The 25,669-nt window shown below is 53.4% G+C and overlaps 1 protein-coding gene across 4 annotated transcripts in view; it reads right to left on the bottom strand.

The window, feature by feature from the left end:
- dgkd (diacylglycerol kinase delta) overlaps nucleotides 1–25,669 on the bottom strand; it is a 214,659-nt gene that overhangs the window by 7,951 nt on the left and 181,039 nt on the right. For all 4 annotated transcript variants that reach the window (XM_079246419.1, XM_079246420.1, XM_079246421.1 and 1 more), the window contains 8 exons: nucleotides 21,125–21,221; nucleotides 20,931–21,038; nucleotides 20,742–20,855; nucleotides 11,737–11,871; nucleotides 11,506–11,654; nucleotides 11,333–11,438; nucleotides 8,678–8,770; nucleotides 8,477–8,596 (listed from right to left, as the gene is read on the bottom strand). In XM_079246419.1, the coding sequence (XP_079102545.1) occupies nucleotides 8,477–8,596; nucleotides 8,678–8,770; nucleotides 11,333–11,438; nucleotides 11,506–11,654; nucleotides 11,737–11,871; nucleotides 20,742–20,855; nucleotides 20,931–21,038; nucleotides 21,125–21,221 (922 nt within the window). The remainder of the gene's footprint in view (nucleotides 1–8,476; nucleotides 8,597–8,677; nucleotides 8,771–11,332; nucleotides 11,439–11,505; nucleotides 11,655–11,736; nucleotides 11,872–20,741; nucleotides 20,856–20,930; nucleotides 21,039–21,124; nucleotides 21,222–25,669) is intronic.

Genomic DNA, 25,669 nt, shown 5'->3' with positions numbered 1-25,669 from the left:
AGGTAAACAACGGGATGGACAGGTAAACAACGGGTCGGAAAGTTAAACAACGGGTCGGACAGGTAAACAAGCGGATGGACAGGTAAACAAAGGGTCGGACAGGTAAACAACGGGACGGACAGGTAAACAAGCGGACGGACAAGTAAACAACAGGATGGACAGGTAAACAAAGGGACGGACAGGTAAACAAGCGGACGGACAAGTAAACGGGACGGACAGGTAAACACTGGGACGGACAGGTAAACAAGCGGTCGGACAGGTAAACAATGGGTCGGTCAGGTAAACACTGGGAAAGACAGGTAAACAATGGGACGGACAGGTAAACAACGGGTCAGACAGGTAAACAACGGGATGGACAGGGAAACAAGCGGTGGGACAGGTAAACAACGGGATGGACAGGTAAACAAGAGGATAGACAGGTAAACAACGGGTCGGACAGGTAAACAACGGGTCAGAGGTAAACAAGAGGATAGACAGGTAAACAACGGGTCGGACAGGTAAACAACGGGTCAGAGGTAACCAACGGGTCTGAAAGGTAAACAACGGTTCAGAAAGGTAAACAAGCGGATGGACAGGTAAACAAAGGGTCGGACAGGTAAACAACGGGACAGACAGGTAAACAAGCGGTCGGACAGGTAAACAACGGGTCAGACAGGTAAACAACGGGTCGGACAGGTAAACAACGGGACGGACAGGTAAACAAGCGGTCGGACAGGTAAACAACGGGTCGGACAGGTAAACAACGGGATGGACAGGTAAACACTGGGAAAGACAGGTAAACAACGGGACGGAAAGGTAAACACGCGGAGGGACAGGTAAACAAGCGGAGGGAAAGGTAAACAACCGCATAGACAGGTAAACAAGCGGATAGACAGGTAAACAACGGGGTAGACAGGTAAACAACGGGATGGACAGGTAAACAACGGGTCGGAAAGGTAAACAACGGGTCGGACAGGTAAACAAGCGGACGGACATGTAAACAACGGAACGGACAGGTAAACAAAGGGTCGGACACGTAAACAACGGGATGGACAGGTAAACAAGAGGATAGACAGGTAAACAACAGGACGGACAGGTAAACAACGGGATGGACAGGTAAAGAACGGGTCGGACAGGTAAACAACGGGATGGACAGGTAAACAAGAGGATAGACAGGTAAACAACGGGACGGACAGGTAAACAACGGGATGGACAGGTAAACAACGGGTCGGAAAGGTAAACAACGGGTGGGACAGGTAAACAAGCGGACGGACATGTAAACAACGGAACGGACAGGTAAACAAAGGGTCGGACACGTAAACAACGGGTCGGACAGGTAAACAAAGGGTCGGACAGGTAAACAAGCGTTCGGACAGGTAAACAACGGGTCGGACAGGCACACAAGCGGACGGACATGTGAACAACGGAACGGACAGGTAAACAACGGGTCGGACAGGTAAACAACGGGATGGACAGGTAAACAACGGGTCGGACAGGTAAACAAGCGGATGGACAGGTAAACAAAGGGTCGGACAGGTAAACAAAGGGTTGGACAGGTAAACAACGGGATGGACAGGTAAACAACGGGTCGGACAGGTAAACAACGGGTCGGACTGGTAAACAAGCGGATGGACAGGTAAACAAAGGGTCGGACAGGTAAAGAAGTGGTCGGACAGGTAAACAACGGGTTGGACAGATAAAGAAGTGGTGGGACAGGTAAACAACGGGTCGGACAGGTAAACAACGAGATGGACAGGTAAACAACGGGTCGGACAGGTAAACAACGGGTTGGACAGGTAAACAAGTGGTCAGACAGGTAAACAACGGGTCGGACAGGTAAAGAAGTGGTCGGACAGGTAAACAACGGGTTGGACGGATAAAGAAGTGGTCGGACAGGTAAACAACGGGTTGGACAGATAAAGAAGTGGTCGGACAGGTAAACAACGGGTTGGACAGATAAAGAAGTGGTCGGACAGGTAAACAACGGGTTGGACAGGTAAACAACGGGATGGACAGGTAAACAACGGGTCGGACAGGTAAACAAGCGGATGGACAGGTAAACAAAGGGTCGGACAGGTAAACAAAGGGTTGGACAGGTAAACAACGGGATGGACAGGTAAACAACGGGTCGGACAGGTAAACAACGGGTCGGACTGGTAAACAAGCGGATGGACAGGTAAACAAAGGGTCGGACAGGTAAAGAAGTGGTCGGACAGGTAAACAACGGGTTGGACAGATAAAGAAGTGGTGGGACAGGTAAACAACGGGTCGGACAGGTAAACAACGAGATGGACAGGTAAACAACGGGTCGGACAGGTAAACAACGGGTTGGACAGGTAAACAAGTGGTCAGACAGGTAAACAACGGGTCGGACAGGTAAAGAAGTGGTCGGACAGGTAAACAACGGGTTGGACGGATAAAGAAGTGGTCGGACAGGTAAACAATGGGTTGGACAGATAAAGAAGTGGTCGGACAGGTAAACAACGGGTTGGACAGGTAAACAACGGGATGGACAGGTAAACAACGGGTCGGACAGGTAAACAAGCGGATGGACAGGTAAACAAAGGGTCGGACAGGTAAACAAAGGGTTGGACAGGTAAACAACGGGATGGACAGGTAAACAACGGGTCGGACAGGTAAACAACGGGTCGGAATGGTAAACAAGCGGATGGACAGGTAAACAAAGGGTCGGACAGGTAAACAACGAGATGGACAGGTAAACAACGGGTCGGACAGGTAAACAACGGGTTGGACGGATAAAGAAGTGGTCGGAAAGGTAAACAACGGGTTGGACAGATAAAGAAGTGGTCGGACAGGTAAACAACGGGTCGGACAGATAAAGAAGTGGTGGGACAGGTAAACAACGGGTTGGACAGATAAAGAAGTGGTGGGACAGGTAAACAACGGGTCGGACAGGTAAACAACGAGATGGACAGGTAAACAACGGGTCGGACAGGTAAACAACGGGTTGGACAGGTAAACAAGTGGTCAGACAGGTAAACAACGGGTCGGACAGGTAAAGAAGTGGTCGGACAGGTAAACAACGGGTTGGACGGATAAAGAAGTGGTGGGACAGGTAAACAACGGGTCAGACAGGTAAACAACGGGTCGGACAGGTAAACAACGGGTCGGACAGGTAAACAACAAGTCGGACAGGTAAACAACGGGTCAGACAGGTAAACAACGGGTCGGACAGGTAAACAACGGGTCGGACAGGTAAACAACAAGTCGGACAGGTAAACAAAGGGTCGGACAGGTAAACAAAGGGTTGGACAGGTAAACAACGGGATGGACAGGTAAACAACGGGTCGGACAGGTAAACAACGGGTCGGACTGGTAAACAAGCGGATGGACAGGTAAACAAAGGGTCGGACAGGTAAAGAAGTGGTCGGACAGGTAAACAACGGGTTGGACAGATAAAGAAGTGGTCGGACAGGTAAACAACGGGTTGGACAGATAAAGAAGTGGTGGGACAGGTAAACAACGGGTCAGACAGGTAAACAACGGGTCGGACAGGTAAACAACGGGTCGGACAGGTAAACAACAAGTCGGACAGGTAAACAACGAGTCGGACAGGTAAACAATGGGTCGGACAGGTAAACAACGAGTCGGACAGGTAAACAACGAGTCGGAAAGGTAAACAACGGGATGGACAGGTAAACAACGGGTCGGACAGGTAAACAACGGGTCGGACAGGTAAACAACGGGACAGACAGGTAAACAAGCGGTCAGACAGGTAAACAAGCGGTCGGACAGGTAAACAACGGGTCGGACAGGTAAACAAAGGGTCGGACAGGCACACAAGCGGACGGACATGTAAACAACGGAACGGACAGGTAAACAACGGGTCGGACAGGTAAACCACGGGTCGGACAGGTAAACAACGGGTCGGACAGGTAAACAACGAGATGGACAGGTAAACAACGGGTCGGACAGGTAAACAACGGGTTGGACAGGTAAACAACGAGTCGGACAGGTAAACCACGGGTCGGACAGGTAAACAACGGGATGGACAGGTAAACAACGAGTCGGACAGGTAAACAACGGGTCGGACAGGTAAACAACGAGTCGGACAGGTAAACAACGGGATGGACAGGTAAACAACGGGTCGGATAGGTAAACAACGAGTCGGACAGGTAAACAACGAGTCGGACAGGTAAACAACGAGTCGGACAGGTAAACAACGGGTTGGACAGGTAAACAACGAGTCGGACAGGTAAACAACGGGTCGGACAGGTAAACAACGAGTCGGACAGGTAAACAACGAGTCGGACAGGTAAACAATGGGTCGGACAGGTAAACAACGAGTCGGACAGGTAAACAACGAGTCGGAAAGGTAAACAACGGGATGGACAGGTAAACAACGGGTCGGACAGGTAAACAACGGGTCGGACAGGTAAACAACAGGACAGACAGGTAAACAAGCGGTCAGACAGGTAAACAAGCGGTCGGACAGGTAAACAACGGGTCGGACAGGTAAACAAGCGTTCGGACAGGTAAACAACGGGTCGGACAGGCACACAAGCGGACGGACATGTAAACAACGGAACGGACAGGTAAACAACGGGTCGGAAGGGTAAACAACGGGATGGACAGGTAAACAACGGGTCGGACAGGTAAACAAGCGGATGGACAGGTAAACAAAGGGTCGGACAGGTAAACAAAGGGTTGGACAGGTAAACAACGGGATGGACAGGTAAACAACGGGTCGGACAGGTAAACAACGGGTCGGACTGGTAAACAAGCGGATGGACAGGTAAACAAAGGGTCGGACAGGTAAAGAAGTGGTCGGACAGGTAAACAACGGGTTGGACAGATAAAGAAGTGGTGGGACAGGTAAACAACGGGTCGGACAGGTAAACAACGAGATGGACAGGTAAACAACGGGTCGGACAGGTAAACAACGGGTTGGACAGGTAAACAAGTGGTCAGACAGGTAAACAACGGGTCGGACAGGTAAAGAAGTGGTCGGACAGGTAAACAACGGGTTGGACAGGTAAACAAGTGGTCAGACAGGTAAACAACGGGTCGGACAGGTAAAGAAGTGGTCGGACAGGTAAACAACGGGTCGGACAGGTAAAGAAGTGGTCGGACAGGTAAACAACGGGTTGGACAGATAAAGAAGTGGTGGGACAGGTAAACAACAAGTCGGACAGGTAAACCACGGGTCGGACAGGTAAACAACGGGTCGGACAGGTAAACAACGAGATGGACAGGTAAACAACGGGTCGGACAGGTAAACAACGGGTTGGACAGGTAAACAACGAGTCGGACAGGTAAACCACGGGTCGGACAGGTAAACAACGGGTTGGACAGGTAAACAACGAGTCGGACAGGTAAACAACGGGTCGGACAGGTAAACAACGAGTCGGACAGGTAAACAACGAGTCGGACAGGTAAAGAAGTGGTCGGACAGGTAAACAACGGGTTGGACAGGTAAACAAGTGGTCAGACAGGTAAACAACGGGTCGGACAGGTAAAGAAGTGGTCGGACAGGTAAACAACGGGTTGGACAGATAAAGAAGTGGTGGGACAGGTAAACAACGAGTCGGACAGGTAAACAACGAGATGGACAGGTAAACAACGAGTCGGACAGGTAAACCACGGGTCGGACAGGTAAACAACGGGTCGGACAGGTAAACAACGAGATGGACAGGTAAACAACGGGTCGGACAGGTAAACAACGGGTTGGACAGGTAAACAACGAGTCGGACAGGTAAACCACGGGTCGGACAGGTAAACAACGGGATGGACAGGTAAACAACGAGTCGGACAGGTAAACAACGGGTCGGACAGGTAAACAACGAGTCGGACAGGTAAACAACGAGTCGGACAGGTAAACAACGGGATGGACAGGTAAACAGCGGGTCGGACAGGTAAACAACGAGTCGGACAGGTAAACAACGGGTCGGACAGGTAAACAACGGGTTGGACAGGTAAACAACGAGTCGGACAGGTAAACCACGGGTCGGACAGGTAAACAACGGGATGGACAGGTAAACAACGAGTCGGACAGGTAAACAACGGGTCGGACAGGTAAACAACGAGTCGGACAGGTAAACAACGAGTCGGACAGGTAAACAACGGGATGGACAGGTAAACAGCGGGTCGGACAGGTAAACAACGAGTCGGACAGGTAAACAACGGGTCGGACAGGTAAACAACGAGTCGGACAGGTAAACAACGAGTCGGACAGGTAAACAACGGGTCGGACAGGTAAACAACGAGTCGGACAGGTAAACAACGGGTCGGACAGGTAAAGAAGTGGTCGGACAGGTAAACAACGGGTTGGACAGGTAAACAAGTGGTCAAACAGGTAAACAACGGGTCGGACAGGTAAACAACGGGTCGGACAGGTAAAGAAGTGGTCGGACAGGTAAACAAAGGGTCGGACAGGTAAAGAAGTGGTCGGACAGGTAAACAACGGGTTGGACAGATAAAGAAGTGGTGGGACAGGTAAACAACGAGTCGGACAGGTAAACCACGGGTCGGACAGGTAAACAACGGGTCGGACAGGTAAACAACGAGATGGACAGGTAAACAACGGGTCGGACAGGTAAACAACGGGTTGGACAGGTAAACAACGAGTCGGACAGGTAAACCACGGGTCGGACAGGTAAACAACGGGGTGGACAGGTAAACAACGAGTCGGACAGGTAAACAACGGGTCGGACAGGTAAACAACGAGTCGGACAGGTAAACAACGTGTCGGACAGGTAAAGAAGTGGTCGGACAGGTAAACAACGGGTTGGACAGGTAAACAAGTGGTCAGACAGGTAAACAACGGGTCGGACAGGTAAAGAAGTGGTCGGACAGGTAAACAACGGGTCGGACAGGTAAAGAAGTGGTCGGACAGGTAAACAACGGGTTGGACAGATAAAGAAGTGGTGGGACAGGTAAACAACGAATCGGACAGGTAAACAACGGGTCGGACAGGTAAACAACGAGTCGGACAGGTAAACAACGAGTCGGACAGGTAAACAACGGGATGGACAGGTAAACAGCGGGTCGGACAGGTAAACAACGAGTCGGACAGGTAAACAACGAGTCGGACAGGTAAACAACGAGTCGGACAGGTAAACAACGAGTCGGACAGGTAAACAACGGGTCGGACAGGTAAACAACGAGTCGGACAGGTAAACAACGAGTCGGACAGGTAAACAATGGGTCGGACAGGTAAACAACGGGTCGGACAGGTAAAGAAGTGGTCGGACAGGTAAACAACGGGTTGGACAGGTAAACAAGTGGTCAGACAGGTAAACAACGGGTCGGACAGGTAAAGAAGTGGTCGGACAGGTAAACAAAGGGTCGGACAGGTAAAGAAGTGGTCGGACAGGTAAACAACGGGTTGGACAGATAAAGAAGTGGTGGGACAGGTAAACAACGAGTCGGACAGGTAAACCACGGGTCGGACAGGTAAACAACGGGTCGGACAGGTAAACAACGAGATGGACAGGTAAACAACGGGTCGGACAGGTAAACAACGGGTTGGACAGGTAAACAACGAGTCGGACAGGTAAACAACGGGTCGGACAGGTAAACAACGGGATGGACAGGTAAACAACGGGTCGGACAGGTAAACAACGAGTCGGACAGGTAAACAACGAGTCGGACAGGTAAAGAAGTGGTCGGACAGGTAAACAACGGGTTGGACAGGTAAACAAGTGGTCAGACAGGTAAACAACGGGTCGGACAGGTAAAGAAGTGGTCGGACAGGTAAACAACGGGTCGGACAGGTAAAGAAGTGGTCGGACAGGTAAACAACGGGTTGGACAGATAAAGAAGTGGTCGGACAGGTAAACAACGGGTTGGACAGGTAAACAAGTGGTCAGACAGGTAAACAACGGGTCGGACAGGTAAAGAAGTGGTCGGACAGGTAAACAACGGGTCGGACAGGTAAAGAAGTGGTCGGACAGGTAAACAACGGGTCGGACAGGTAAAGAAGTGGTCGGACAGGTAAACAACGAGTCGGACAGGTAAACCACGGGTCGGACAGGTAAACAACGGGTCGGACAGGTAAACAACGAGATGGACAGGTAAACAACGGGTCGGACAGGTAAACAACGGGTTGGACAGGTAAACAACGAGTCGGACAGGTAAACCACGGGTCGGACAGGTAAACAACGGGATGGACAGGTAAACAACGAGTCGGACAGGTAAACAACGGGTCGGACAGGTAAACAACGAGTCGGACAGGTAAACAACGAGTCGGACAGGTAAACAACGGGATGGACAGGTAAACAACGGGTCGGACAGGTAAACAACAAGTCGGACAGGTAAACAACGGGTCGGACAGGTAAACAACGAGTCGGACAGGTAAACAACGAGTCGGACAGGTAAACAACGGGTCGGACAGGTAAACAACGAGTCGGACAGGTAAACAACGGGTCGGACAGGTAAACAACGAGTCGGACAGGTAAACAACGAGTCGGACAGGTAAACAACGGGATGGACAGGTAAACAAGTGGTCGGACAGGTAAACGTTGGTAGATTTCACCTCGTGGTCCGTCGGGTCGATGACGGAACACAACCAGGGAACGTCGGTCAGTCGGTGGAGCTGCTGAGCAACAGAACCCAGATCTGAATGCAGCTGTTCCTGCTGAACCGGATCCAACTGCTGCTGACACAGAGGAAAGACAGTCAGGACCAGAACCAGGACCTGGATGAGGTTCTGGACCGGAAGGACAGAGTGGTTTACCATGGACATGTTTCCGGACAGGAGCAGCTCAGTCTCACTGAGCAACGCTTTCACGTTCCCGACCATCTGGACCACCAGACTGCAGCTCAGAACCTGAAACATCAGAGACCACAACAAGTCAAGGGGGACTGGAGACCCCCAGACCAGGACTGAAAACCTCCAGCAACACCCAGTCCAGAGGAACCCAGACCAGGACTGGACACGCCCAGACCAGGACTGAAAACCTCCAGCAACACCCAGTCCAGAGGAACCCAGACCAGGACTGGACACGCCCAGACCAGGACTGAAAACCTCCAGCAACACCCAGTCCAGAGGAACCCAGACCAGGACTGGACACGCCCAGACCAGGACTGGACACGCCCAGACCAGGAGGCTCATTTCTAAAGCTCGTTCCTTCCTCCAGGAGAAACCAGAACTTTCTTCTTGTTCTCGAGGCTCCGAGAAGAAAAGCACGTCATTTTGTTCTCGCGGACGTGTTTGAGGACACATCGGGCTCCGAGAAGTATCGTGTGATTGGTCGGACATGTGATGTGGGTGTGGTTAACATGGGTGGGCATGGTTAAAAAGCACGGAGGACCTGGTCTACCTGTTCCCCTGGAGAACCTGGTCTACCTGTCCCTGATGGAGGACCTGGTCTACCTGTTCCCCTGGAGAACCTGGTCTACCTGTCCCTGATGGAGAACCTGGTCTACCTGTCCCTGATGAAGGACCTGGTCTACCTGTCCCTGATGGAGGACCTGGTCTACCTGTCCCTGATGGAGGACCTGGTCTACCTGTCCCTGATGGAGGACCTGGTCTACCTGTCCCTGATGGAGGACCTGGTCTACCTGTCTCTGATGGAGAACCTGGTCTACCTGTCCCTGATGAAGGACCTGGTCTACCTGTCCCTGATGGAGGACCTGGTCTACCTGTCTCTGATGGAGAACCTGGTCTACCTGTCCCTGATGAAGGACCTGGTCTACCTGTCCCTGATGGAGGACCTGGTCTACCTGTCCCTGATGGAGGACCTGGTCTACCTGTCCCTGATGGAGGACCTGGTCTACCTGTCCCTGATGGAGAACCTGGTCTACCTGTCCCTGATGGAGGACCTGGTCTACCTGTCCCTGATGGAGGACCTGGTCTACCTGTTCCCCTGGAGAACCTGGTCTACCTGTCCCTGATGGAGGACCTGGTCTACCTGTTCCCCTGGAGAACCTGGTCTACCTGTCCCTGATGGAGAACCTGGTCTACCTGTCCCTGATGGAGGACCTGGTCTACCTGTTCCCCTGGAGAACCTGGTCTACCTGTCCCTGATGGAGGACCTGGTCTACCTGTCCCTGATGGAGGACCTGGTCTACCTGTCCCTGGTGGAGGACCTGGTCTACCTGTCCCTGATGGAGAACCTGGTCTACCTGTCCCTGATGGAGGACCTGGTCTACCTGTCCCTGGTGGAGGACCTGGTCTACCTGTCCCTGGTGGAGGACCTGGTCTACCTGTCCCTGATGGAGGACCTGGTCTACCTGTCCCTGATGGAGGACCTGGTCTACCTGTTCCCCTGGAGGACCTGGTCTACCTGTCCCTGATGGAGAACCTGGTCTACCTGTCCCTGATGGAGGACCTGGTCTACCTGTCCCTGGTGGAGGACCTGGTCTACCTGTCCCTGATGGAGGACCTGGTCTACCTGTCCCTGATGGAGGACCTGGTCTACCTGTTCCCCTGGAGGACCTGGTCTACCTGTCCCTGATGGAGAACCTGGTCTACCTGTCCCTGATGGAGGACCTGGTCTACCTGTCCCTGGTGGAGGACCTGGTCTACCTGTCCCTGATGGAGGACCTGGTCTACCTGTCCCTGATGGAGAACCTGGTCTACCTGTCCCTGATGGAGGACCTGGTCTACCTGTCCCTGGTGGAGGACCTGGTCTACCTGTCCCTGATGGAGAACCTGGTCTACCTGTCCCTGATGGAGCACCTGGTCTACCTGTCCCTGATGGAGGACCTGGTCTACCTGTCCCTGGTGGAGGACCTGGTCTACCTGTCCCTGATGGAGGACCTGGTCTACCTGTCCCTGATGGAGGACCTGGTCTACCTGTTCCCCTGGAGGACCTGGTCTACCTGTCCCTGATGGAGAACCTGGTCTACCTGTCCCTGATGGAGGACCTGGTCTACCTGTCCCTGATGGAGGACCTGGTCTACCTGTCCCTGGTGGAGGACCTGGTCTACCTGTCCCTGATGGAGGACCTGGTCTACCTGTCCCTGATGGAGAACCTGGTCTACCTGTCCCTGATGGAGCACCTGGTCTACCTGTCCCTGATGGAGGACCTGGTCTACCTGTCCCTGATGGAGGACCTGGTCTACATGTCCCTGATGTAGGTCCCATTTCTGGCAGTGTCCGGTGGTTTGATGCCGACGCTCCTCCACCTGATCAGTTCTACCAGAAGGTTCCTCTGGTTCCCGGCTGAACGGATTGATGGTTATCAGGAGCCACATGACCCTTCATAGACACAAGTGGGCGTGGCCAGACGCTCTGTCACGCCGCATCATGAAGTCTGATCCTGATTGATGAGAACCAGATGTGGGACGGGGTGGTTCAGTGCAGTATTTCACCTCACACCTGGACCAGGATAAGACATCAGGTCTTGGTCTGGAGACAGGACTGTAAAGGTTTTTGGCACCATACCCCAGAACTCTTGGCGTAGACCAGCGCCATGGCCTTGGAGCTGGCGTTGACGGCGTGGGCCAGTTCCTGTTCCATGCTGTGGTGAGACTGGGCGACCTGACGGATACTGAAACAGCGGGAACAGATTTAGTTCCTCATCTGAAGGACTGCTCAGAGACAGTCCACCGTCTCACCTGTGGATCAGGGCTCCGGCAGCCTGACCAAACTCGCTGATGAGTGACACCTCTTCCTCGGACACATTCTCTGGCTGAGAGGACGGCGGGGACGGCGGAAACTCGCACTTCTGTTTGTCCTCCCAGGACTTCAGGGTGCTCTCAAACGCCTTCAGGACACAGAAACACACGGAAAAACCAGGTCTAGACAGTACCTTCCCCCTGGATCCCACAGCCTGCTGCAGTACTTACACGGTCTCGGGTCAGGGTCTGGGTCCGGTTCTTGTGGATGATCTTAATGTAACCAGGAGGCTGGATCCAAGCCTCCCCGTCAACCTGAACAGGAACACCCTCGTCCCCCAGAATGGTGATCTTCACTGTCCGGCACTGACCCAGGGAGACAGGTGAGGGATTTAGGGACACATTAACAAGTGGACATCACGGTTACCTAAATCTGTTACTATGGCAACACAAATCAACCTGGATCATAGAGACATTGTGTCTGGTCCCTGTGCAAAACAAATCATCCAGGGGAACTGAAAGACTGTCAGGTCCTAAACGTCAGCGTCCCAAGACGTTCTGCGGCGTCTAAAGACCTTCTGCGGCGTCCCAAGACCTTCTGCGACGTCCCAAGACCTTCTGCGACGTCCCAAGACCTTCTGCGACGTCCCAAGACCTTCTGCGGCGTCTAAAGATCTTCTGCGGCGTCTAAAGACCTTCTGCAACGTCCCAAGACCTTCTGCGACGTCCCAAGACCTTCTGCGGCGTCTAAAGATCTTCTGCGGCGTCTAAAGACCTTCTGCAACGTCCCAAGACCTTCTGCGGCGTCTAAAGATCTTCTGCGGCGTCTAAAGACCTTCTGCGGCGTCTAAAGATCTGCGGTGTCCCAAGACCTTCTGTGGAGTCCCAAGACCTTCTGCAGCGTCCCAAGACCTTCTGCAGCGTCCCAAGACCTTCTGCAGCGTCCCAAGACCTTCTGCGGTGTCCCAAGACCTTCTGCAGCGTCCCAAGACCTTCTGCGGCGTCCCAAGACCTTCTGCGGCGTCTAAAGACCTTCTGCGGTGTCCCAAGACCTTCTGTGGAGTCCCAAGACCTTCTGCAGCGTCCCAAGACCTTCTGCGGTGTCCCAAGACCTTCTGCGGTGTCCCAAGACCTTCTGCGGCGTCCCAAGACCTTCTGCGGTGTCCCAAGACCTTCTGCGGCGTCTAAAGACCTTCTGCGGTGTCCCAAGACCTTCTGCGGCGTCCCAAGACCTTCTGCGGCGTCTAAAGACCTTCTGCGGTGTCCCAAGACCTTCTGCGGCGTCTAAAGACCTTCTGCGGCGTCCAAAGACCTTCTGCGGCGTCCCAAGACCTTCTGCGGCGTCCCAAGACCTTCTGCGGCGTCTAAAGACCTTCTGCAGCGTCCCAAGACCTTCTGCAGCGTCCCAAGACCTTCTGCGACGTCCCAAGACCTTCTGCAGCGTCCCAAGACCTTCTGCGACGTCCCAAGACCTTCTGCAGCGTCCCAAGGCCTTCTGCGACGTCCCAAGACCTTCTGCGGCGTCCCAAGGCCTTCTGCGGCGTCCCAAGGCCTTCTGCGGCGTCCCAAGGCCTTCTGCAGCGTCCCAAGACCTTCTGCGGGGTCCCAAGACCTTCTGCGGGGTCCCAAGATCTTCTGCAGCGTCCCAAGACCTTCTGCAGCGTCTAAAGACCTTCTGCAGCGTCCCAAGACCTTCTGCAGCGTCCAAAGATCTTCTGCAGCGTCCCAAGACCTTCTGCAGCGTCCCAAGACCTTCTGCAGCGTCCCAAGACCTTCTGCGGCGTCCCAAGACCTTCTGCGGCGTCTAAAGACCTTCTGCAGCGTCCCAAGACCTTCTGCAGCGTCCCAAGACCTTCTGCGACGTCCCAAGACCTTCTGCAGCGTCCCAAGACCTTCTGCGACGTCCCAAGACCTTCTGCAGCGTCCCAAGGCCTTCTGCGACGTCCCAAGACCTTCTGCGGCGTCCCAAGACCTTCTGCGGCGTCCCAAGACCTTCTGCGGCGTCCCAAGGCCTTCTGCGGCGTCCCAAGGCCTTCTGCGGCGTCCCAAGGCCTTCTGCGGCGTCCCAAGGCCTTCTGCAGCGTCCCAAGACCTTCTGCGGCGTCCCAAGGCCTTCTGCGGGGTCCCAAGACCTTCTGCAGCGTCCAAAGATCTTCTGCAGCGTCCCAAGACCTTCTGCAGCGTCTAAAGACCTTCTGCAGCGTCCCAAGACCTTCTGCAGCGTCCAAAGATCTTCTGCAGCGTCCCAAGACCTTCTGCAGCGTCCCAAGACCTTCTGCAGCGTCTAAAGACCTTCTGCAGCGTCCCAAGACCTTCTGCAGCGTCTAAAGACCTTCTGCAGCATCCCAAGACCTTCTGCAGCGTCCAAAGATCTTCTGCAGCGTCCCAAGGCCTTCTGCAGCGTCCCAAGACCTTCTGCGACGTCCCAAGACCTTCTGCGACGTCCCAAGACCTTCTGCGGCGTCTAAAGATCTTCTGCGGCGTCTAAAGACCTTCTGCAACGTCCCAAGACCTTCTGCGGCGTCTAAAGATCTTCTGCGGCGTCTAAAGACCTTCTGCGGCGTCTAAAGATCTGCGGTGTCCCAAGACCTTCTGTGGAGTCCCAAGACCTTCTGCAGCGTCCCAAGACCTTCTGCAGCGTCCCAAGACCTTCTGCAGCGTCCCAAGACCTTCTGCGGTGTCCCAAGACCTTCTGCAGCGTCCCAAGACCTTCTGCGGCGTCCCAAGACCTTCTGCGGCGTCTAAAGACCTTCTGCGGTGTCCCAAGACCTTCTGTGGAGTCCCAAGACCTTCTGCAGCGTCCCAAGACCTTCTGCGGTGTCCCAAGACCTTCTGCGGTGTCCCAAGACCTTCTGCGGCGTCCCAAGACCTTCTGCGGTGTCCCAAGACCTTCTGCGGCGTCTAAAGACCTTCTGCGGTGTCCCAAGACCTTCTGCGGCGTCCCAAGACCTTCTGCGGCGTCTAAAGACCTTCTGCGGTGTCCCAAGACCTTCTGCGGCGTCTAAAGACCTTCTGCGGCGTCCAAAGACCTTCTGCGGCGTCCCAAGACCTTCTGCGGCGTCCCAAGACCTTCTGCGGCGTCTAAAGACCTTCTGCAGCGTCCCAAGACCTTCTGCAGCGTCCCAAGACCTTCTGCGACGTCCCAAGACCTTCTGCAGCGTCCCAAGACCTTCTGCGACGTCCCAAGACCTTCTGCAGCGTCCCAAGGCCTTCTGCGACGTCCCAAGACCTTCTGCGGCGTCCCAAGGCCTTCTGCGGCGTCCCAAGGCCTTCTGCGGCGTCCCAAGGCCTTCTGCAGCGTCCCAAGACCTTCTGCGGGGTCCCAAGACCTTCTGCGGGGTCCCAAGATCTTCTGCAGCGTCCCAAGACCTTCTGCAGCGTCTAAAGACCTTCTGCAGCGTCCCAAGACCTTCTGCAGCGTCCAAAGATCTTCTGCAGCGTCCCAAGACCTTCTGCAGCGTCCCAAGACCTTCTGCAGCGTCCCAAGACCTTCTGCAGCGTCCCAAGACCTTCTGCGGCGTCCCAAGACCTTCTGCGGCGTCTAAAGACCTTCTGCAGCGTCCCAAGACCTTCTGCAGCGTCCCAAGACCTTCTGCGACGTCCCAAGACCTTCTGCAGCGTCCCAAGACCTTCTGCGACGTCCCAAGACCTTCTGCAGCGTCCCAAGGCCTTCTGCGACGTCCCAAGACCTTCTGCGGCGTCCCAAGACCTTCTGCGGCGTCCCAAGACCTTCTGCGGCGTCCCAAGGCCTTCTGCGGCGTCCCAAGGCCTTCTGCGGCGTCCCAAGGCCTTCTGCAGCGTCCCAAGACCTTCTGCGGCGTCCCAAGGCCTTCTGCGGCGTCCCAAGGCCTTCTGCAGCGTCCCAAGACCTTCTGCGGGGTCCCAAGACCTTCTGCAGCGTCCAAAGATCTTCTGCAGCGTCCCAAGACCTTCTGCAGCGTCTAAAGACCTTCTGCAGCGTCCCAAGACCTTCTGCAGCGTCCAAAGATCTTCTGCAGCGTCCCAAGACCTTCTGCAGCGTCCCAAGACCTTCTGCAGCGTCTAAAGACCTTCTGCAGCGTCCCAAGACCTTCTGCAGCGTCTAAAGACCTTCTGCAGCGTCCCAAGACCTTCTGCAGCGTCCAAAGATCTTCTGCAGCGTCCCAAGGCCTTCTGCAGCGTCCCAAGGCCTTCTGCAGCGTCCCAAGACCTTCTGCAGCGTCTAAAGACCTTCTGCAGCGTCCCAAGACCTTCTGCAGCGTCTAAAGACCTTCTGCAGCGTCTAAAGACCTTCTGCAGCGTCCCAAGACCTTCTGCAGCGTCTAAAGACCTTCTGCAGCGTCCCAAGACCTTCTGCAGCGTCCAAAGATCTTCTGCAGCGTCCCAAGACCTTCTGCAGCGTCCCAAGACCTTCTGCAGCATGCATGCCATCCTGTGCTTGGAGCTGATGATGCAGCGGTTTATCTGATGCAGATAGTTTAGTCCTCCGTGGAGAGACCCAATACCACTGTACACATGTTTTTTTTGACTTGGTCAGCGCTTTTAACACAAAGACTGACAGGGGAAGTTGGAGAACATGCATGTGGATGCTTCCCTGGTTGGTTGGATCAGTGACTGACAAGGAGAACGCAGTTGAAAACACAGAGCTGTGCATCTGACAAGCAACACCGGAGCGCCCCAGGCACTATCACCGTTCGCTTACCGCATACATGCCTAACTTTAAGTAGAGCACGGAGTCCGATCATCTGCAGCGGTTTTCAGATCAGACGGTAGAGCTGGGAACGGTCAGGGTGAGGAGGACTGCTAGACCACTTTGTGTGGGGGTACAAGGAGAACCATCTGCTGCTGAATGTGGACAACATGATGAAGACTGTGGTGGACTTTGGCAGGAATAAACCTCCACCTTCCCATCTGGATTGAGGGTCCAGCGGTGGAAACTGTTCCATCCTGCAGTTATCTGGGAGTTCATGTGGATCACAGAGGTCCATAAAGCAGACGCTGTGAACAACAACGGGTCTTCCTGTGGAGGTCCTGTAACATCTGCAGCACAATGCTCCACATGTTCCATCAGTGCTGGTGTGCTGGGGAACGGGACTAATCAGAGAGTCCATCATCGGGATGAAGCTTCCCAGTCTGGAGGAGGTGGTGCTGGCACTCATGGACAACAACTCCCATCCGATCTATGACTCAGTGGACAGTTGGAGGAGCAGGGGGAGCAGCAGACACCTCCATCCCTTCTGAAGGAACGATGCAGAAGGTCGTTCCTGCTGCTGCAGTCAGGCTCTACAAGACTTCCATCACCTGAAGGATGACCTGACCCGTTCAACCCTCTCTCCACAACTTTTTTAAGACAGCATCTCTCTGCCATAATCCCTCTTAGAACTGAGACGATAAATTCTTCCCTCATATCTGGTTTGGTCCCATCGCCCCTAAAAACAGAACTTGTTAGGTCACTACTTAAAAACCTGGTCTAGAGCCCAAAAACCCTATGAAATTACACACACATATCTAACTTTTTATTTCAAAGGTACTGGATAAGGTGGTGGTCACCCAGCTTAGCGACCACCTTGCGACTAAGAACCTTTCCATATCGACTCAGATCTGCTGGTGGCGGCTGACCGGGGTTTTACGCCTCTCCTGGTCCTCCATCTAACAGCAGCTTTTAACCGCCATAGACTCCTTCCCCGGCTGCAGTATATCATCCAGCTGAATGGAACTGTCCTTGGGCGTCAGTCTTTCCTCATAGGTAGGAGTTAGTTGTGGTCCTGGGGGATCCCAGGGCAAGGGCCCATGCTGTCATCTGTGGGGCTCCTCAGAGGTCTGTCCTTGGCTGTGGTAGTCCTCCAGGTCATGGACTGGTTAGCTGGGTTACTGTAACGGCCACCTAGTCGGGATCCTGGATCACAGCCTACAGAAGCTTCAGCACATCCAGATTTGTGCTGCCTCCTAACCCTACAGACAGGTAGACGTTTGGACAGCTAGACAGGTAGACATATGGACAGGTAGACAGGTAGACATATGGACAGGTAGAAATATGGACAGGTAGACATATGGACAGGTAGACATATGGACAGGTAGACAGGTAGACATATGGACAGGTAGACAGGTAGACATATGGACAGGTAGAAATATGGACAGGTAGACAGGTAGCCATATGGACAGGTAGACATATGGACAGGTAGACAGGTAGACATATGGACAGGTAGACATATGGACAGGTAGACATATGGACAGGTAGATAGGTAGACATATGGACAGGTAGACAGGTAGACATATGGACAGGTAGACATATGGACAGGTAGACATATGGACAGGTAGACATATGGAAAGGTAGACAGGTAGACATATGGACAGGTAGACATATGGACAGGTAGACAGGTAGACATATGGACAGGTAGAAATATGGACAGGTAGACATATGGACAGGTAGACAGGTAGACATATGGACAGGTAGACAGGTAGAAATATAGACAGGTAGACATATGGACAGGTAGACAGGTAGACATATGGACAGGTAGACATATGGACAGGTAGAAATATGGACAGGTAGACATATGGACAGGTAGACAGGTAGACATATGGACAGGTAGACATATGGACAGGTAGAAATATGGACAGGTAGACATATGGACAGGTAGACAGGTAGACATATGGACAGGTAGACATATGGACAGGTAGAAATATGGACAGGTAGACATATGGACAGGTAGACAGGTAGACATATGGACAGGTAGACATATGGACAGGTAGAAATATGGACAGGTAGACATATGGACAGGTAGACAGGTAGACATATGGACAGGTAGACAGGTAGACATATGGACAGGTAGACAGGTAGACATATGGACAGGTAGAAATATGGACAGGTAGACATATGGACAGGTAGAAATATGGACAGGTACACATATGGACAGGTAGACAGGTAGACATATGGACAGGTAGACAGGTAGACATATGGACAGGTAGAAATATGGACAGGTAGACAGGTAGACATATGGACAGGTAGACAGGTAGACATATGGACAGGTAGACAGGTAGACATATGGACAGGTAGACATATGGACAGGTAGACAGGTAGACATATGGACAGGTAGAAATATGGACAGGTAGACATAAGGACAGGTAGACAGGTAGACATATGGACAGGTAGAAATATGGACAGGTAGACATATGGACAGGTAGACAGGTAGACATATGGACAGGTAGACATATGGACAGGTAGACAGGTAGACATATGGACAGGTAGACATATGGACAGGTAGAAATATGGACAGGTAGACATATGGACAGGTAGACAGGTAGACATATGGACAGGTAGACAGGTAGACATATGGACAGGTAGACAGGTAGACATATGGACAGGTAGAAATATGGACAGGTAGACATATGGACAGGTAGACAGGTAGAAATATGGACAGGTAGACATATGGACAGGTAGACAGGTAGACATATGGGCAGGTAGACATATGGACAGGTAGACATATGGACAGGTAGACAGGTAGACATATGGACAGGTAGACAGGTAGACATATGGACAGGTAGACATATGGACAGGTAGAAATATGGACAGGTAGACATATGGAAAGGTAGACAGGTAGACATATGGACAGGTAGACATATGGACAGGTAGACAGGTAGACATATGGACAGGTAGAAATATGGACAGGTAGACAGGTAGACATATGGACAGGTAGACAGGTAGAAATATAGACAGGTAGACATATGGACAGGTAGACAGGTAGACATATGGACAGGTAGACATATGGACAGGTAGAAATATGGACAGGTAGACATATGGACAGGTAGACAGGTAGACATATGGACAGGTAGACATATGGACAGGTAGACAGGTAGACATATGGACAGGTAGACATATGGACAGGTAGACAGACATATGGACAGGTAGACACATGGACAGGTACACAGGTAGACATATGGACAGGTAGACAGGTACACATATGGACAGGTAGACAGGTAGACAGGTAGACATATGGACAGGTAGAAATATGGACAGGTAGACATATGGACAGGTAGACAGGTAGACATATGGACAGGTAGACAGGTAGACATATGGACAGGTAGACATATGGACAGGTAGACATATGGACAGGTAGACAGGTAGACATATGGACAGGTAGACAGGTAGACATATGGACAGGTAGAAATATGGACAGGTAGACATATGGACAGGTAGACAGGTAGACATATGGACAGGTAGACAGGTAGACATATGGACAGGTAGACAGGTAGACATATGGACAGGTAGACAGGTACACATATGGACAGGTAGACAGGTAGACATATGGACAGGTAGAAATATGGACAGGTAGACAGGTAGACATATGGACAGGTAGACATATGGACAGGTAGACAGGTAGAAATATGGACAGGTAGACAGGTAGATATATGGACAGGTAGACATATGGACAGGTAGACAGGTACACATATGGACAGGTAGACAGGTAGACATATGGACAGGTAGACAGGTACACATATGGACAGGTAGACAGGTACACATATGGACAGGTAGACAGGTAGACATTTGGACAGGTAGACAGGTAGACATATGGACAGGTAGACAGGTACACATATGGACAGGTAGACAGGTACACATATGGACAGGTAGACATATGGACAGGTAGACATATGGACAGGTAGACAGGTAGACATATGGACAGGTAGACAGGTAGACATATGGACAGGTAGACAGGTAGAAATATGGACAGGTAGACATATGGACAGGTAGACAGGTAGATATATGGACAGGTAGACATATGGACGGTAGACATATGGACAGGTAGACAGGTAGACATATGGACAGGTAGACAGGTAGAAATATGGACAGGTAGACATATGGACAGGTAGACAGGTAGATATATGGACAGGTAGACATATGGACAGGTAGACATATGGACAGGTAGACAGGTAGAAATATAGACAGGTAGACATATGGACAGGTAGACAGGTACACATATGGACAGGTAGACAGGTAGACATATGGACAGGTAGACAGGTACACATATGGACAGGTAGACAGGTAGATATATGGACAGGTAGACATATGGACAGGTAGACAGGTAGACATATGGACAGGTAGACATATGGACAGGTAGACAGGTACACATATGGACAGGTAGACATATGGACAGGTAGACAGGTAGACATATGGACAGGTAGACATATGGACAGGTAGACAGGTAGATATATGGACAGGTAGACATATGGACAGGTAGACATATGGACAGGTAGACAGGTACCTGAGCGATGCGGTGGTGCTGCAGGTTGATGACACGTGAAACCGCCATCTGCATGCTGCCGAAAACGGCAACCACCTCCAGGATCTTATCATCAAAAGACGGAGCTGTGAAGGTCTGATGGACAGACAGTCGCTGTGACATCACCACTCAGTTGTGACATCATCGTGAGTGGAACAGGTCAGTTCTTACATCATCCTCTTTGGTTCCGCCCCAGAAGTTGGTTCCTCCGGCGTAACTGGGGATGTTTAGCACAGCAATCCCCTGCAGGCTGGGGAGGGGGATGGGCCGGCCGTCACACTGAAACACACACAGCATGTTCAGCAGGAGCCCGGGTCCAGCATGTACGCCCCGGTTCCGGTTCTGGTTCTGGTTCCGGTCCTTACCTCCAGCAGGACTCTCTGTTCCAGGTTTTTGTAGGTTCTGTGAAGAAGCTCTTTGGTTCCTAAAACTCCGTACCACATCATGTTCTTAGTCCGACTCCTGGAGACATCACACACACACAAAAAGTACACTGTGCGTGTGTGTTATGTGTGTGTGTGTGTGTGTGTGTGTTATGTGTGTCACATGTGTGTGTGTGTGATGTGTGTGTGATGAGTGTGTGTGTGTGTGTTATGTGTGTGTGTTGTGTGTGTGAGTGTGTGTTATGTGTTATGTGTGTCACATCCATCCATCCATCTTCATCCCGCTTATCCGGGGTCGGGTCGCGGGGGCAGCAGCCTAAGCAGGGAAGCCCAGACTTCCCTCTCCCCAGCCACATTTGCCAACTCTGCGGGGGGATCCCGAGGCGTTCCCAGGCCAGCCGAGAGATATAATCCCTCCAGCGTGTCCTGGGTCTTCCCCGGGGTCTCCTCCCAGAGGGACATGCCTGGAACACCTCACCAGGGAGGTCCAGGAGGCATCCTGACCAGATGCCCGAGCCACCTCAACTGGTTCCTCTCGATGCGGAGGAGCAGCGGCTCTACTCTGATCTCCTCCCGGATGACCGAGCTCCTCACCCTATCTCTAAGGGAGAGCCCGGCCACCCTGCGGAGGAAACCCATTTCAGCCGCCTGTATACAAGATCTCCATCTTTCGGTCACTACCCACAGCTCATGACCATAGGTGAGGGTAGGAACGTAGATCGACTGGTAAATGGAGAGCTTCGCCTTCTGGCTCAGCTCCTTCTTCACCACGACAGACCGGCGCAGAGTCCGCATTACTGCAGACGCCGCACCGATCCGTCTGTCGATCTCGCACTCCATCCTTCCCTCACTCGTGAACAAGACCCCGAGATATTTAAACTCCTCCACTTGAGGCAGGACCTGACTCCCGACCCGGAGAGGGCAATCCACCCTATTCCGGCTGAGGACCATGGTCTCAGATTTTGAGGTGCTGATTCTCATCCCAGCCGCTTCACACTCGGCCGCGAATCGCTCAAGCGAGAGCTGGAGATCACGACCAGATGAAGTCAACAGGACCACGTTATCTGCAAAAAGCAGGGACCCAATCCTGAGGCCACCAAGCCGGATCCCCTCAACACCTCGGCTGCACCTAGAAATTCTGTCCATATAAGTTATGAACAGAATCGGTGATAAAGGGCAGCCTTGGCAGAGTCCAACCCTCACCGGAAACGGATCCGACTTACTACCGGCAATGCGGACCAAGCTCTGACACCTGTCGTACAGGGACCGGACAGCTCGTACAAGGGGGTCCGGTACCCCATACTCCCGGAGTACCCCCCACAGGAGCCCCCGGGGGACACGGTCGAATGCCTTCTCCAGGTCCACAAAGCACATGTAGACTGGTTGGGCAAACTCCCATGCCCCCCCCAGGACCCCAGAGAGGGTATAGAGCTGGTCCACTGTTCCGCAACCAGGACGAAAACCATACTGCTCCTCCTCAATCCGGGATTTGACTATCCGGCGGACCCTCCTCTCCAGGACCCCTGAATAGACCTTACCAGGGAGGCTGAGGAGTGTGATTCCCCTGTAACTGGAACACAGCCTCCGGTCCCCCTTCTTAAAAAGGGGGACCACCACCCCAGTCTGCCAATCCAGCGGTACTGCCCCCGATGTCCACGCGATGCTGCAGAGGCGTGTCAGCCAGGACAGCCCCACAGCATCCAGAGCCTTAAGGAACTCTGGGCGGATCTCATCCACCCCCGGGGCCTTGCCGCCAAGGAGCTTTTTGACCACCTCAGCGACTTCAGCCCCAGAGATAGGAGAGTCCACCCCTGAGTCCCCCAGCTCTGCTCCCTCATGGGAAGACATGTTGGTAGGATTGAGGAGGTCTTCGAAGTATTCCCTCCACCGACCCACAACGTCCCGAGTTGAGGTCAGCAGCTCCCCACCTCCACTGTACACAGTATTGATGGAGCACTGCTTCCCCCTCCTGAGCCGCCGGATGGTGGACCAGAATCTCCTCGAAGCCGTCCGGAAGTCTTTCTCCATGGCCTCGCCGAACTCCTCCCATGCCCGAGTTTTTGCCTCGGCGACAGCCGAAGCCGCATGCCGCTTAGCCTTTCAGTACCCATCAGCTGCCTCCAGAGTCCCACAGGCCAAGAAGGCTCGATAGGACTCCTTCTTCAGCTTGACGGCATCCCTCACTGCTGGTGTCCACCAACGAGTCCTGGGATTACCGCCACGACAGGCACCAACGACCTTACAGCCACAGCTCCGGCCGGCCGCCTCAGCAATAGAGGCACTGAACACAGCCCATTCGGACTCAATGTCCCCCGCCTCACTCGGGACATGGTTGAAGCTCTGCTGAAGGTGGGAGTTGAAGCTCACTCTGACAGGGGACTCAGCCAGACGTTCCCAGCAGAACCTCACAACACGTTTGGGCCTGCCAGATCTGACCGGCTTTCTCCCCCACCATCTGAGCCAACTCACCACCAGGTGGTGATCAGTTGACAGCTCCGCCCCCCTCTTCACCCGAGTGTCCAAGGCATGTGGCCGCAGGTCCGACGATACGACTACAAAATCGATCATCGAACTGCGGCCCAGGGAATCCTGATGCCAGGTGTACATATGGACACTCTTATGCTGGAACATGGTGTTCGTTATGGACAATCCATGACGAGCACAGAAGTCCAATAACAAAACACCATTTGGGTTCAGAGGGGGGGGGACCATACCTCCCAATCACTCCCCTCCAGGTCTCACTGTCATTGCCCACGTGAGCATTGAAGTCCCCCAGCAGAACAATGGAGTCCCCAGAAGGAGCACCCTCCAGCACTCCCTCCAAGGACTCCAGAAAGGGTGGGTACTCTGAACTGCTGTTCGGTGCATAAGCACAGACAACAGTCAGGACCCGTCCCCCCACCCGGAGGCGGAGGGAAACTACCCTTTCATCCACCGGGGTAAACCCCAACGTGCAGGCACCAAGCTGGGGGCTGATGAGAATGCCCACACCTGCTCGGCGCCTCCCACCATGAGCAACTCCAGAGTGGAAGAAGGTCCAGCCCCTCTCGAGGGTTCTGGTTCCAGAGCCCAAGCCATGCGTCGAGGTGAGTCCAACTATATCTAGTCGGAACCGCTCAACCTCGCGCACAAGCTCAGGCTCCTTCCCCACCAAAGAGGTGACGTTCCACGTTCCTAGAGCCAGCTTCTGCAGCCGGGGATCGGACCGCCAGGGTCCCCGCCCCTTGCTGCCGCCCAGCTCACATTGCACCCGACCCCTACGGCTCCTCCCGCAGATGGTGAGCCCACGGGAGGTGGGGCCCATGTAACCCTTTCGGGCTGAGCCCGACCGGGCCCCATGGGCGAAGGCCCGGCCACCAGACGCTCGCTCTCGTACCCCGCCTCCAGGCCTGGCTCCAGAGGGGGGTCCCGGTAAACCGCAGGCAGCTGATGGGTACCGGCGGGCTAAGCGGCATGCGGCTTCGGCTGTCGCCGAGGCAAAAACTCGGGCATGGGAGGAGTTCGGCGAGGCCATGGAGAAAGACTTCCGGACGGCTTCGAGGAGATTCTGGTCCACCATCCGGCGGCTCAGGAGGGGGAAGCAGTGCTCCATCAATACTGTGTACAGTGGAGGTGGGGAGCTGCTGACCTCAACTCGGGACGTTGTGGGTCGGTGGAGGGAATACTTCGAAGACCTCCTCAATCCTACCAACACGTCTTCCCATGAGGAAGCAGAGCTGGGGGACTCAGGGGTGGACTCTCCTATCTCTGGGGCTGAAGTCGCTGAGGTGGTCAAAAAGCTCCTTGGCGGCAAGGCCCCGGGGGTGGATGAGATCCGCCCGGAGTTCCTTAAGGCTCTGGATGCTGTGGGGCTGTCCTGGCTGACACGCCTCTGCAGCATCGCGTGGACATCGGGGGCAGTACCGCTGGACTGGCAGACTGGGGTGGTGGTCCCCCTTTTTAAGAAGGGGGACCGGAGGGTGTGTTGGAATAACAGGGGCGGTCTGCGCCGGTCTGTCGTGGTGAAGAAGGAGCTGAGCCAGAAGGCGAAGCTCTAGATTTACCAGTCGATCTACGTTCCTACCCTCACCTATGGTCATGAGCTGTGGGTCGTGACCAAAAGAAGGAGATCTTGTATACAGGCGGCTGAAATGAGTTTCCTCTGCAGGGTAGCCGGGCTCACCCTTAGAGATAGGGTGAGGAGCTCGGTCATCCGGGAGGAGATCAGAGTAGAGCCGCTGCTGTGTGTGTGTGTGTGTACGTGTGTGTGTGTGTGTGTGTGTGTACGTGTGTTATGTGTGTGTGTGTACGTGTGTGTGTGTGTGTGTGTACGTGTGTTATGTGTGTGTGTGTGTGTGTGTGTTATGTGTGTGTGTGTGTGTGTGTTATGTGTGTGTGTGTGTGTGTGTTATGTGTGTGTGTGTGTTATGTGTGTGTGTGTGTGTGTTATGTGTGTGTGTGTGTGTGTTATGTGTGTGTGTGTGTGTTATGTGTGTGTGTGTGTGTGTTATGTGTGTGTGTGTGTGTTATGTGTGTGTTATGTGTGTG

This window comes from Telmatherina bonti (genome assembly GCF_933228915.1).
Source record: "Telmatherina bonti genome assembly, chromosome: 9".
NCBI lineage: Eukaryota > Metazoa > Chordata > Actinopteri > Atheriniformes > Telmatherinidae > Telmatherina > Telmatherina bonti.
Note: the sequence above shows the minus strand (reverse complement) of the source record. Positions and strands in the feature narration are given on the sequence as shown.